Source organism: Hyposmocoma kahamanoa, unplaced genomic scaffold (genome assembly GCF_003589595.1).
Source record: "Hyposmocoma kahamanoa isolate Upper Pololo Valley unplaced genomic scaffold, ASM358959v1 66, whole genome shotgun sequence".
NCBI classification, from domain to species: Eukaryota; Metazoa; Arthropoda; class Insecta; order Lepidoptera; family Cosmopterigidae; genus Hyposmocoma; species Hyposmocoma kahamanoa.
Genome location: NW_020653854.1, coordinates 17,031,031 through 17,043,169, shown reverse-complemented (window position 1 = coordinate 17,043,169; position 12,139 = coordinate 17,031,031). Strand labels below are relative to the sequence as shown.

Below are 12,139 nucleotides of genomic sequence, written 5' to 3'. Positions count from 1 at the left end.
GCTGTATCGCCGGCTCGCGCGGGTTCGGTCTGTAGACCCCTTAACATTCCATAATTCATTGCAATATTTGTTTTATTGAATGTGATGATGTTTTTATTACCATGATATAATATAAAATATTCATATATTTTTGTGAAAATACTATATCCACTACAAAGATAGAAAATCACAAAGAAAAATTTCCCCGATCTGACTGAACTCGAACCAGCGTCTGTTGCGACCGAGTCCAAAGATCTTATGAATTTTTCTATGTGCTTGTTGCCGATCTTCGTATTGGCTTTAAACAGATTTTATAAAAGTACGGTATAAAATATTTATGGCCTAATTTCGTTTATATAATCTTTAAACCTTTCTCCTGAAAAGTTATGGTATGTGGTGTTCTTACACCAATGGTGCAAACTGTAATATTTGAATCTGTTATGCAAACACCAAACACGCAAAGTAACGTCATAGGTAAACAAAGAAACATCACTTAAACACCGTTCGCGTATTACCTTGTGGTATTTCTCTTTTTACTAAAAACTACACGAATTTCGAACAGTGAATGAAAACGTAAAATTCTCACGAGTAGCAAGTAGCAAGCAAATAATTGTTTGCCTATTACTGACGTCACACACTCTGAGATGTTAATATGTAGTGCAATTTGCGCGGCTATTTTTGTTATTATGTTCAATTATAATTTTAGGGACTGGAAAAACTTTTTTTAACACAATAAATTTTTCTTGAATCTATCTATTCATTATGGTTCATTTTATGGTTCATTATAAGGTTCACTTTTCGTTGTCCGATTCCCTATTTACATTAATGCAAGTCCTAAGATATTGAAATATGTGCTTACAGCGGTTATACGATGACTCAAGAGGGGATCGCAGTTTCTATATACAGCATATATTCCCAATCCACTGATACAGGTGAGCACGCTTAGTATAAGAAGAACAGGCCAACTCCACCACAAACTAGCTTGTGATCGCCTCAGAGTGCTTACTGTTTGCAGACGCTGAACCTGTTATATAAATCAATTTCATTTCATTTTTCGGCTACTGCCCCACTGCAGATTAAGCAAAGGCCTCTTTTATTTCTAATCATCTTATCATATTATTATATTAAATCGATACCTCCACGTAAGCATGTTTTACTTAAGCTAAAATTTAATAATATGCATATTATAGTTTTCGTGTTTATGAAGGTAAATAAAACACAGGTTTCTTTTAGGGTATGTTTACTTTTAAACATGGAACCTATAATATACTTAAAAAGGATATGTTACTGTTTAACTTAAAAAGTAAAAAATGCTATTGTGCGGTTAACAACAACTTATGCGGGAGGTATCGAAATATTCATAGCATCTATGCATGGTGTAACTATCAAAAATAATATTCAACGAAACTAACCTGCGTGTGATTAACCGCATATAAAGATAAGTATGTAACTATCCCTCCAATCATAAGATTCCACCACGTATGCCTTTCTGTAGGGTCTATACTGTAACTAAAAGCATTTGAGTACGTATAAACATCATTCAATTATAGATATGAAATGAAATTTCATTATCATATTATTATTTATACGATATTTTAATATCATTTGTTATTTCCAATAAGTATAAAATATCAGTGCATCATTGAACATAGAGCTTAGATATGGGAGACAGGAGCCCAAACTACATGGGTAAGTCCTGTGCTGTGACACTCCCGGCTCCCGATCTCGGGAATAATACAGTCAGTAAAAATAAATAAGGTTATGTGATAGAAAATGAAATAGAATAAGCGCCCAGTTAAACGACGCGAAAGTTTTGACGCGGCTGCCACGTAGTGACTGCCCAGTTACTGCTCTTTCACGTACATTAATGGCAAATCTGAATTTTATTTGCTATGCAACAACATTTAAATTACTTGGAATAATACAACCGCACGGCCGCCACGTAGACCAAAGAGTAGCCAGCCTCTCATTTAAGTTAAAACGTAAATGCTAAACAAATAGAGCGTATTTTGCTATGACAGTTAAATGCACGCGGTCGCTGCGCGGCGGCCACGTGGCAGCCGCGCGACTTGGGCGCGATGAAATTCGGAAACAGAAGGTAAATAATGTTAGGCAAATACATTATAAATTATTAAAAAATTCAAAATGAACATTCAAAACTATTTAGTAAACATATTTAAAAAGTAGTGCATTATAAATTATTATTGGCGCCTTACTTGGAAAAGTCCAGACGACCACCTTCTTTCGCAATTATAAATATTTGACTAAATCCACCAACTTGTATGGCACTGAACACAACAACACTGAGCAATGCAATTAACATCAGAGCAGACTGTAGCAAATCTGTGAATAAAACCGCTTTCATCCCTCCCATTGTCGAATATAATGTACATACCAGTCCTACAACTAATATAGATATAAGTCTGTTGAACCCAGTAACTGATTCTAAAACGATCGCTGGTGCATACAGCACTACACTATTATAAAGCACCATTTGCAATGTGTAAGTTAGAGATGCCAATAATCTTATACGGGGGCCAAATCTGAGCTCCAAATACTCATAAGTACTAGTTTTTTGAAGTCCGAAAAAGACTGGTAGATACAGTCGACTGGCGATGGGAGTACCGAAACCGTACGCAAAATTAACTAAGACGAACATCATGCCGTAGTTATAATTCTCTGAAGAGACTCCCAATAGTGTTATTGCTGACATGAAAGATGCCATCAGTGATACGGCTACAGGTAGTATTGACATGTTCCGATCAGCGAGAAGATATTCCTGAGGGACAAAAATTTACTGTGAGAGACTATTCCATTTTAATTTTAATTCAGGTACAAAAACACTTATTACCTCGTTGGTTTTCTGTTTACCTCCGCTGAAACGGAAGTATACTCCGATAGCAAGAGACGCGATCATAGTGCCTGCCATTATCACGTAATCCCATGTTCCAAATACTGAAAGAGTCATTTTGTCTGAAAATGTAGAGAACAAGTTATTGCAGGCACTCTCAGCTGAGCCAATAATTATAGTTTAAACGCTGTACATAAAGATGTTATAAGAATTAGAAAGAACCGAAACATTCTCTGCTGCCAAGTCCATTATCATAAAAACTAAATTCTTTCATTTCAACGGTGTTATCGTGTCGTATTGTGCATTGTTTCGTGTCGTGATGAATACAATGTCATTGAAGTCATTTCTCTAATTCCGTAAGATAAACACATGAGTATCGTTTATCTTAAAACACAAAATAATCTCGAGTAGAATCCTGGCAAAAAAAGGTACATAGACATTCGATACAATCACAAGATGAACGAACTCTTATTGGGGCACATTAGGAGTTACCTTGTAAACACTGACCTCTCCAACTGTCAAAACAAAACTCCAATTAGATGGAATAAAAAAGTCACCTTAGTAAGTTATTTGTTGGTAGGTTAACGCTTGTAAACAACAAGTTTTACCCTAGTGGCCGTCATTAAGGAAGCAATAATAACAAATTTTACAAATTTGTCAGACTGATGTTTGCATCGCTGCTAAAGTCGCCGTGTGTAACCGCTCTTAAACGTAGAGATTTTGTCTTCTATGGTATAATATGTATACTATTTATCATGTTATCTTAAACCTAATTAACAAACATCACATTTAATCTGCACTTTATGTGCATCCTCTGACTGATATAACTTGTTTCATGAGATAAATCTTTATTAATTGATTGCAATCAGTTTATCCAGTATTTTCTGAATGGTTCCAGAACGATATTGATACAGGATATTATACTATACTCATACAACTTTTGTTGAAAATAACATCTTGAATTATAACTAGAACTTTACATATGTGGGCTTTATAAGGGGAGTAAATTTGTATATTTCCAGACGTTGTTTTTGAAGTTTATTTTGTTCAAAATGAAAATAACTACAAATAAATTTATACGCTCCTTTGAATAACCCTTCCCTACTGCACAGTTAGCAACTAAATGTCCTACATCGTTCGAAAGTTTTCAAGTATAAAAAAGTAACATTTTTTTTTAATTTGAATATTTTGTCAATTTTAATAATTCTTATATAAGAGTGTAGGTTTGTCTTGTAATATTAATTAATTTTATTCTACTATCCTTATACATAAAGAAAAATATATGAAAAGAAATTAGTTAGAGAAGTTTCATACAGTTTTATATTTTAATTGATTATAATTAAAATTTGACTTTGGTTTCCACAAACTTTCTAACATCAGTAGAAGCACATTATTGGCATTATATCATTATTACAAATTTCCTTACTAATTGAAAAATAATTCTATCAACTGTTTTATAACCTGCTGATATATAAGAATCCTTAATAGGTTGAAACGTTCCTTCACTTCACTTATTCATCAAAATTGACGATTTAAAAGAGAAAGTACCATAAATTAATATACATGCTTAGAAAAAGTTGAAATATTGTTTTCTCCAAGATTAATAAGTAAACACGTGGTGCGCGTGCGCACCCGTCTGTGGCAAACGCGACTTGAGGACTGACCTGCGCACCCTACAGTAATTAAACCCATATCTAAATGTGTATGTTGCATAGAATCTTTTCGATATATCGGTTCATTGTTATTCTTCTACGTTAGAAACGACTTCTGTACTATACCAAGCATTCAAATTTCATCGAACTAATACAATGTCTTGACATTTATTTATTCGATTTATGAAAAGATTTAGTAGCAGTAGAGCTCCTTGCGAAAGAATTCGTCCAAGGAAGTACTGTCACCTTACCTATTTTTGCCGCCAAGTAGTAACGTGAGCATTACTGCGTTCCGATTTTGAAGGATAAGAGTACGTGAAATTACAGGCACAAAGGACTTGTCAACTTATGCCTCAGGCGACGAGCGCAGTGGCAGTGCCGCTCAGACCTTTGCCATTTAAAGCTCTGTAAAACCGATCTATAAGATACCTACTATAATACCCGTATAACACCTTCATTGTTAACTACATTTTTCAGCGAATAATAATTATTATATATTAGATAATTATTATCTTGTATTCTTGTATTTTAGTGGCACTGGGCAGGCGTGTCGCTTACCTCCATGCGCACGACTTGTTTGTCCTATCGCTTATATCATAAAAAAATTGACTAGACGGTGTCCTTGTATGACTATACGCTTACTTTTTAACCGACTTCAAAAAAGAGGGGGTTCTCAATTCGATTGTGTTTTTTTATATGTATGTTACGCGATAAATCCGGTATTTGTAAACCGATTTTCATGATTCTTTTTTGTAGGAAAGAGGGTACCTCCTTAGCGGTCCCATTTAATTTTGAAGAAAATCGTCCACCTCTAGGCGTAGCTGATCACGCATGAAGATTCATTTTTATAAATAGCGCCTAAATTTTATTATAAGGAGAAATTATTTTAATGGTTGATTTTGCTATTCTCCAATTCAAGGCGTTTTTCTCTCAATATACTTTGAGTAGTGAGAACCGATTTTTATTATCTCCTGTGTCAAGTCCCGTACAGTAGCGAACTAGGGGATGAATCCGGGTTTGCGCACTGTCCGGTAACATACTTCAATAAAACTTGGTAATTATATGTAATTCCACGTACTTTTGAGGTCTTTTTTTTAGTACTCTGTACTGCGATTATATACGATCTAAATAGCATTCGATCTTCCCCTACATTAGGTTCCGTCCAAGTCTACAATATTTTTGATGGAAATGTTGGTTTATCATAATTCAATAACAATGAAGTCTCTTCTTAATTTCAGTGTTAGATATTCTGTGAAACGCTCGAAAAAACTATCAGGTTTCTGTATTCTTCTTCATGTTATTTCTGCCGCCAAGCGGTAATGTGAATTGCTGCGTTCCGGTTTTGAAGGTTTAAGGGTGTTGCTGAAATTGAAAGCACATGGGACTTATCAACGTATGTCTTAGTGTCAAGGACGCAGTAGCAGTACCGCTCAGATCTTTGCTTTAATCTTTGATTTAAACTCTTAGTGACACTGCAACTGCTATGAATAGGCGTGTCACTTACAACTTGTTCGTCCCGTCACTTGGTGTCGAATTTATACATTCTAAAGAAAAACTTAATAATATATAGGATAGGTTACCGTGTTATGGATGGTTTGGATGAACCTCAGACATATTTTTGTGATTGTTGTAAAAAGTGATAAAACGGACATCAGGCTTTTGAAACACGCTAACTACAAATAATACAAACACATAAGTACACTTTATTTATTGTATCTGGCCTTTTATTTTTACATATAAACTTTGAATATCACAGTATTTTACTACCATGAAATTCAATTATTTTTGTGAAATTACTCCACTAGTTTGTTATAATTATTAAAACAAATATCGAACACAAAGTCCCTCCGATCCGGCTTGATACTAATTGCGACGTCGCCACTCCGTGATTGACTCTCTCTCAACTCCCAACAAACCAGCAAATCTTACGAATTTCTGCATGCACATGCAGAAATTCGTATCTTAATCTTACGAATTTCTGCATGTGCTTGTTGCAGATTTTTGTTATTTGTGTTCAATCTTTGTATTAATAGTAATAAATATAATCTTATTTAGATAAATAAGTACATAACAAGGATATGTAAATAATAGGTAACAGCACTAACAACACATTAAGGGGATTGTGAAACACTTGTGAAGCACCAGACCACAGTAGATATTTTGAAAAGTATTTGTTATATATCCGCAATTTCCTGGACTCACGCATACTACACGTATGCACTGCAAACACACATTGCAATGAGTGGCGAATAAAGACTCCACAACCCTCATAATGAATATTGTTCCTTAAAAGATTTTTTAAGTTTCAGTTCACATACAAAATAACCACCATTGCGGCTGATTAAATGGATGTTGGTACAGTAATAATTTTAACAACCACTTCCTAAGATTTTACAAATAATTTAATTGTAATCGTTAATGTCATTTTCTTTTCACTACAATAACTCACCACCTACTCGCAATCTTTATTTCGTCTACGTATAACATTTATAAATACATTTACGTAAAACCATCAAAACATCCACCTATATAACCTTCATAGTTTCATAAGCATTATTTTTAATAAATTATTAAATATTTACTTACGGTACCTACTTAATATAACTAAGTATTACACAGTATAAAATGGAAGAACAAATCGCATTGTTATCACAGTCACATAACAATTAACATGTCTAAAAGATTGTAGTTAGCTTAAAATTACACTCTGGTATGTATCTATTTTGGTTTGTATATTTCGCTTTAAATTAAACTACCTAGCCGAATTAAATCATCAAAAATTAAAAAATCGTCACGGAATTTTGCCGTTTCTTAACTTGCATTTATAGGTTTATGTATATGTCAAACAGTACACAATACATACTTTTAGTATATTCGGCGGCAAACAGTGGTGTTTGCTTTCCGATCCAATCTCAATTCTCTTAGATTTTCTATTAATAAAATACTACTAATACCATGTACACACGCCAGCACATCAAGCTACACAATGACGTATCTCGTTCCGTTGCACTGGAGGCGATTTTCGAACAAAAATGTGTAGTCTGATGTGCGGTTGTCCGTACATATAAAATCACAAAATATATTATGAATTCTGTAAATTTGCACCCTTGGGGTAATAAGGCAACATCTGCAAAATGGAAACTTTTCAGAAGAGTGGTTTAAAGATGACTACGGATGAAATTAGTCGTCTGAAATAGAAGAGTTATGAAATTTCACACATACGCAATTTGTTTCATGTAGTTCATATTATTTTTTATGACTTTCATGTGATAAAAACGTTTTTGACGTATGATCTCATGTGACTTTATTATGCCAAAGGTACGAATGATATATTGATGTACTTCCAAAATAAGACAAGACAAGCAACAAAATTGCACTGCGTATCTTATTTCACATAAATATTACCTTGCTATGTTAGGCCTGTCTCTCTGTAAACTTCTATTTTTTGTATAACAAGCCTCGTTCAATACTGTATAGTATTAAATCTTTAATTACATGGTTCAGAACAATCAAAATTGCTTTTCAACGTCAATATTTCGAAGGATACCGTTTTCCATACATACATACATTTCGACAGCTTTCTGCCAGAACATAATCTTTTGAAACTTTTTTAGCACCTGTTTCATACGCGATATCGGTGTCTCTTATCAGGTGCCATACTTATCTCTTTACCTATACTAAAACCCCCGGTTTTCGACAAAACATGTCATATATCGCACATGACAACTATATTTTATCTCAAAAATTGCATTATTTAATTTCAAAGTGACAAGTGAACTGAAAGGACAACACTGTCACTTTGAAATGAAATAGTAATGTGAATGATATGTATGACGTAATTCTTGAGATAATACCATGTTAGTTGTTATGTGCTATATGACAACAATTTATTTTATATTGGCATATAGCGTGTTAACTATCACCGGTGAAAACCAATTTAAGCTTTACACCATGGCCTACCGTAACTGGCGTATAGTTGAACATAAATCTTAAGTGAGACGTGCCGTTATACTTTCTTGCTAAACAGTTACTTACAAACTATAAAGAAATTAGGAATGTAACGGGGTTAATAACGGTGTTACGATTGTAAAATTATTAAGTAAATCACAGCAGCGTTATAGGATGAAATGATAACGATATGTTAACATGTAAGATAACGTGATAAGAACAATAAAATTGTATATTACACCTAATAACGACAGATTAAATCCTTTAAAGTATCTTTTTAACAGTCAGTACTAACAATGTTAATTTATAACGAAAATAAATGCCAAGCACCTACATATTTTTATACTCGTGCATTTTATTTGCGATACTTCTGTTTCATTATATTGTCATTAATTTGCCTAGAATTGTCATAAATAAAAACTGCTTTAAGGTTAATCCCGCAATCCGTTGTGCTTCAGAAGCTCGCGCTGAAAAAAAATAAAAATATTTTAATTTAATTTCAAAGTCGTAAAAACAAGAGGTCAATCATGACTATATATTACACTAAATATTTCTATTATTGTTAAGAAGTCTTTTTGAAGAGATACTAAGTAGATAAAGTAAAATTTGCATCGGTTCTCGGTAGTTAGTAGTTACTTTTGTATATATCTTTACACAACTTTTCCAACCCTACAGGGGTTGGAAAAGTTGGTGAAATAACAGAAATAAAGTGGTAAAGATGGTGAAATAACAGAAATAAGATAAGATTGTAAACGGCGACTCAGTCTGCAACTAGTTTACTTGACCAATAAATCGTGCATCATCATTGGGTTACAGAAAAAAAAACCAAACTTTGTCATGTTTTCATTATTTTAATACGTGCAAGATTCTAACCTAACCTAACAATGTACAAAAAAATTATTATATTTTTTTCTTAAATATACGTGGTCTATTAAACACAATAATGTAATAAAATAAACAGATAAAAACAAAGATAAGCCAAAAAATGTGACCCACAAACCTGTCGTGCGTATGCGCATTATTCTTCCGCAAGCGTAGCGTGCTTTGTGCCAACTGTGTCCATCTAGAAACAAACTAACTACTAAAAGCCAAGCAATACATGCAATCTTTTGCAAACTTCCCAACCTGTATGAACAATTGAAAAGTTGATTGTTTCAGAAAAAGGAGTGCTTTAGTTTTATATGTAAAATATTTTTATCTCGAAATGTATGTATGTTCTATGTGTATGTTCGTAGTACAGTTCCAATCATTCTCTATCAATAAAAAATAATATTGCCGACTCTTCCCCAGTAATGTAAAGACGGCAAATTTTCTGGATTATAGGTATTTTTTAACAAAATATTCAAATTGCAACTTAAAATTGTATTAATAAAATTAAATGGATATGTAATGTGACAGCCTCCGTAGTCGAACGGTTTCCATGCTAGACTGCCACGCAGAGATCCCGTGTTCGATTCCCGGGCCGGAAGAAATATTTTTATGCACTACATTTGTTTCTCTCGCAAGTTTGGGTGCAATTTGTAGTTGTCTATGTGTGTGTCCATGGCACCCGTGTTGTGGGGTTTCCCTAGTGTGGGGCTGTAGAGTGTAATAATTAACGAACATTATTTATTTTATTTATTTATTTAATGTAGTGTTACAATATTAATGATTTTTAATAAACATTTTATTTTTTAAATTAATTTATATAATAGGTACATAATGAATGCATGTTATCTCCTTTAGAGAAGTCCAACACTTACTTTTTACACTTACTCACTTTACAATTTAATCTTCAGTCTAGTGCTATATCGTGTATGAAGTAACTTCATTAAGTACGAAAGTCACTATGTCTTGAATTATTTTTGTTTTAAATACTTAATCCAAGTGGATACAGTATTTATAAATAAAGCAATTGATTAATACGAAAAAATATAATATACATATAAAGAGCAATTTTGAAACAAAACTACATGAAATAATCTCAAGCATTGTTGATTAGTGTCAACGTGTATTTTACATGCATAATATTTTATTATTCCAATGAATATTTCCGGTGGAAATAAAAATTTTATCTGGATTCATTTCATTCCGGCAACTGTACTACTCAAGATCTTATATACATTTAATCCTACAGTTTTATTGAGTTCGCTGGTTTGCTATGTTATTTACGCATATTTAATAAACTCGATAAATCAGAAAACTTTAATTGCCATGTCAAGCATATCCCAATTTAAAACCAATTAAAAGTCACGCATTGAATCACTGAGCATATAGTTATGAGTTACCTGTACAGCAGGTTTGTCAGTATGATATTTCCGCCGGAGAATTTTCGCAAGTGGTGGGGTGAAGAGCGCGGGGTTGGGATGGAGGTGGCCGTCCCGCTGCCATGGCTGCTGGTGCCGCCAAATTAAGGATACTATGGATCCTATTAACACTACCCATACGAACCCAAACTGCAAATATTCAGAAAGGACGTGATTGAAAATATATACAAAGAGACTGTCTTATAATGTCACTAAATTTAAACGTCCAACTGTGACTACACTAGTGTTTGGGTCCTGGAAAAATTGTCGAATTAAAAAAATATGAAGAAAAGAATTTTCAATTTTTTTCATATTATATTAAATTTTTGTTACCGGCTGTTTTTTTATTTAAATTGATACTTACTGGACTAGTCCACATATAAGATATTCTGTAAAGGTAGAAATAATCATTAGGGTTGGTTGGTTCGGGAGTAGGTCTAATGGTGACATTTTGGGCGCAGCCGCTCGTGCTGAGGTCCAACATAGTGGGCGTTGGCCGCGGACCACCGAAGCTCATCCATAGAGTCATTGCCATACCGCTTATAAGACCGATGCTTGCACCCTGATACAAGAAATTAAACATTATTTTACTCAAAGACAAGTTTGAAACCGAACCTAGGGAGGAGGAGTACGTCGGAGTAAATTTGAAAGACGACGAGCAATATGTGCTCGGGGTCAGTGCACCCATGTTTGTCTACAAAGTAACAACGCTACTATTTTAATTAAGTACCTCCGTGGCCAAACGATTACCATTTTGGACTGCTACGCAGAGGTCAAGGCTTCGATTTCCAGGCCGGGAGAAATAATGTAGGTATAGCCTACATTTATTTCTCTCGTGAGTTTGGGTGTAATTTGTAGTTGTCTATGTGTGTATCCATGACACCCGCAAGACAGGTTCTCCTTACTGCTGGGCTATGATGTGTACGTTAAAGCGAAATTTAATCATTTAATAAAGAATTAATCTCTATTCTATTAACATATATTCTCTGGTAACATCTTAAAATTAATGGATCGAAGGTAACTTACCCAACATATAAGCGTAACCGTACAAAGGAGACACGCTGCTATGATTTTGGTTGAGTAGTCACTTTAAGTAACTCACATCTAAGTAGAATCAAGTAGTAAAACAATAACTATAACTTTAAATAAACACCGTCCTCCGAAGTTTGTGGAATTATATCTATTTGCCAAGTTTTATTGACATCAGTTGACGAAAAGTGAGTGAAATCCAAAAAAACCGGGTTCATCCCTTAATTTACCACCCTTAGAGGCGAAATATTTTCTTCTAATTTAAATAGGCCTACTACTGAGGTACCCCCTCTTGAACAAAAAAAAGAATCGAAATCGGTTCACAATTGACGGAGTAATCTCGTAACATACACACTAAAAAAATACAGTCGAAAAGAGAGCCTCCTCTTTTTTTT

At 33.9% G+C, this 12,139-nt stretch overlaps 2 protein-coding genes across 5 annotated transcripts in view; both read right to left on the bottom strand.

Annotated features, from left to right (window-relative positions):
• Positions 1-4,468, bottom strand: part of LOC113231742 (putative sodium-dependent multivitamin transporter) — an 11,219-nt gene extending 6,751 nt beyond the window's left edge. Inside the window, exons 1-5 of the mRNA XM_026466240.1 lie at positions 4,292-4,468; positions 2,831-2,952; positions 2,196-2,758; positions 1,392-1,488; positions 839-1,003 (exon numbers count right to left, since the gene is read on the bottom strand). Coding sequence (XP_026322025.1) covers positions 839-1,003; positions 1,392-1,488; positions 2,196-2,758; positions 2,831-2,947 — 942 coding nt within the window. The 5' untranslated portion in view covers positions 2,948-2,952; positions 4,292-4,468. The remainder of the gene's footprint in view (positions 1-838; positions 1,004-1,391; positions 1,489-2,195; positions 2,759-2,830; positions 2,953-4,291) is intronic.
• A 2,365-nt stretch (positions 4,469-6,833) lies between these two features.
• Positions 6,834-12,139, bottom strand: part of LOC113231741 (putative sodium-dependent multivitamin transporter) — a 21,632-nt gene continuing 16,326 nt past the window's right edge. For 3 of the 4 annotated variants that reach the window (XM_026466237.1, XM_026466236.1, XM_026466238.1), the window contains 4 exons: positions 11,080-11,277; positions 10,698-10,865; positions 9,431-9,493; positions 6,834-8,897 (listed from right to left, as the gene is read on the bottom strand). In XM_026466237.1, the coding sequence (XP_026322022.1) occupies positions 9,449-9,493; positions 10,698-10,865; positions 11,080-11,277 (411 nt within the window). In that variant the 3' untranslated portion in view covers positions 6,834-8,897; positions 9,431-9,448. The remainder of the gene's footprint in view (positions 8,898-9,430; positions 9,494-10,697; positions 10,866-11,079; positions 11,278-12,139) is intronic. The other variant, XM_026466239.1, reaches the window with a different exon arrangement.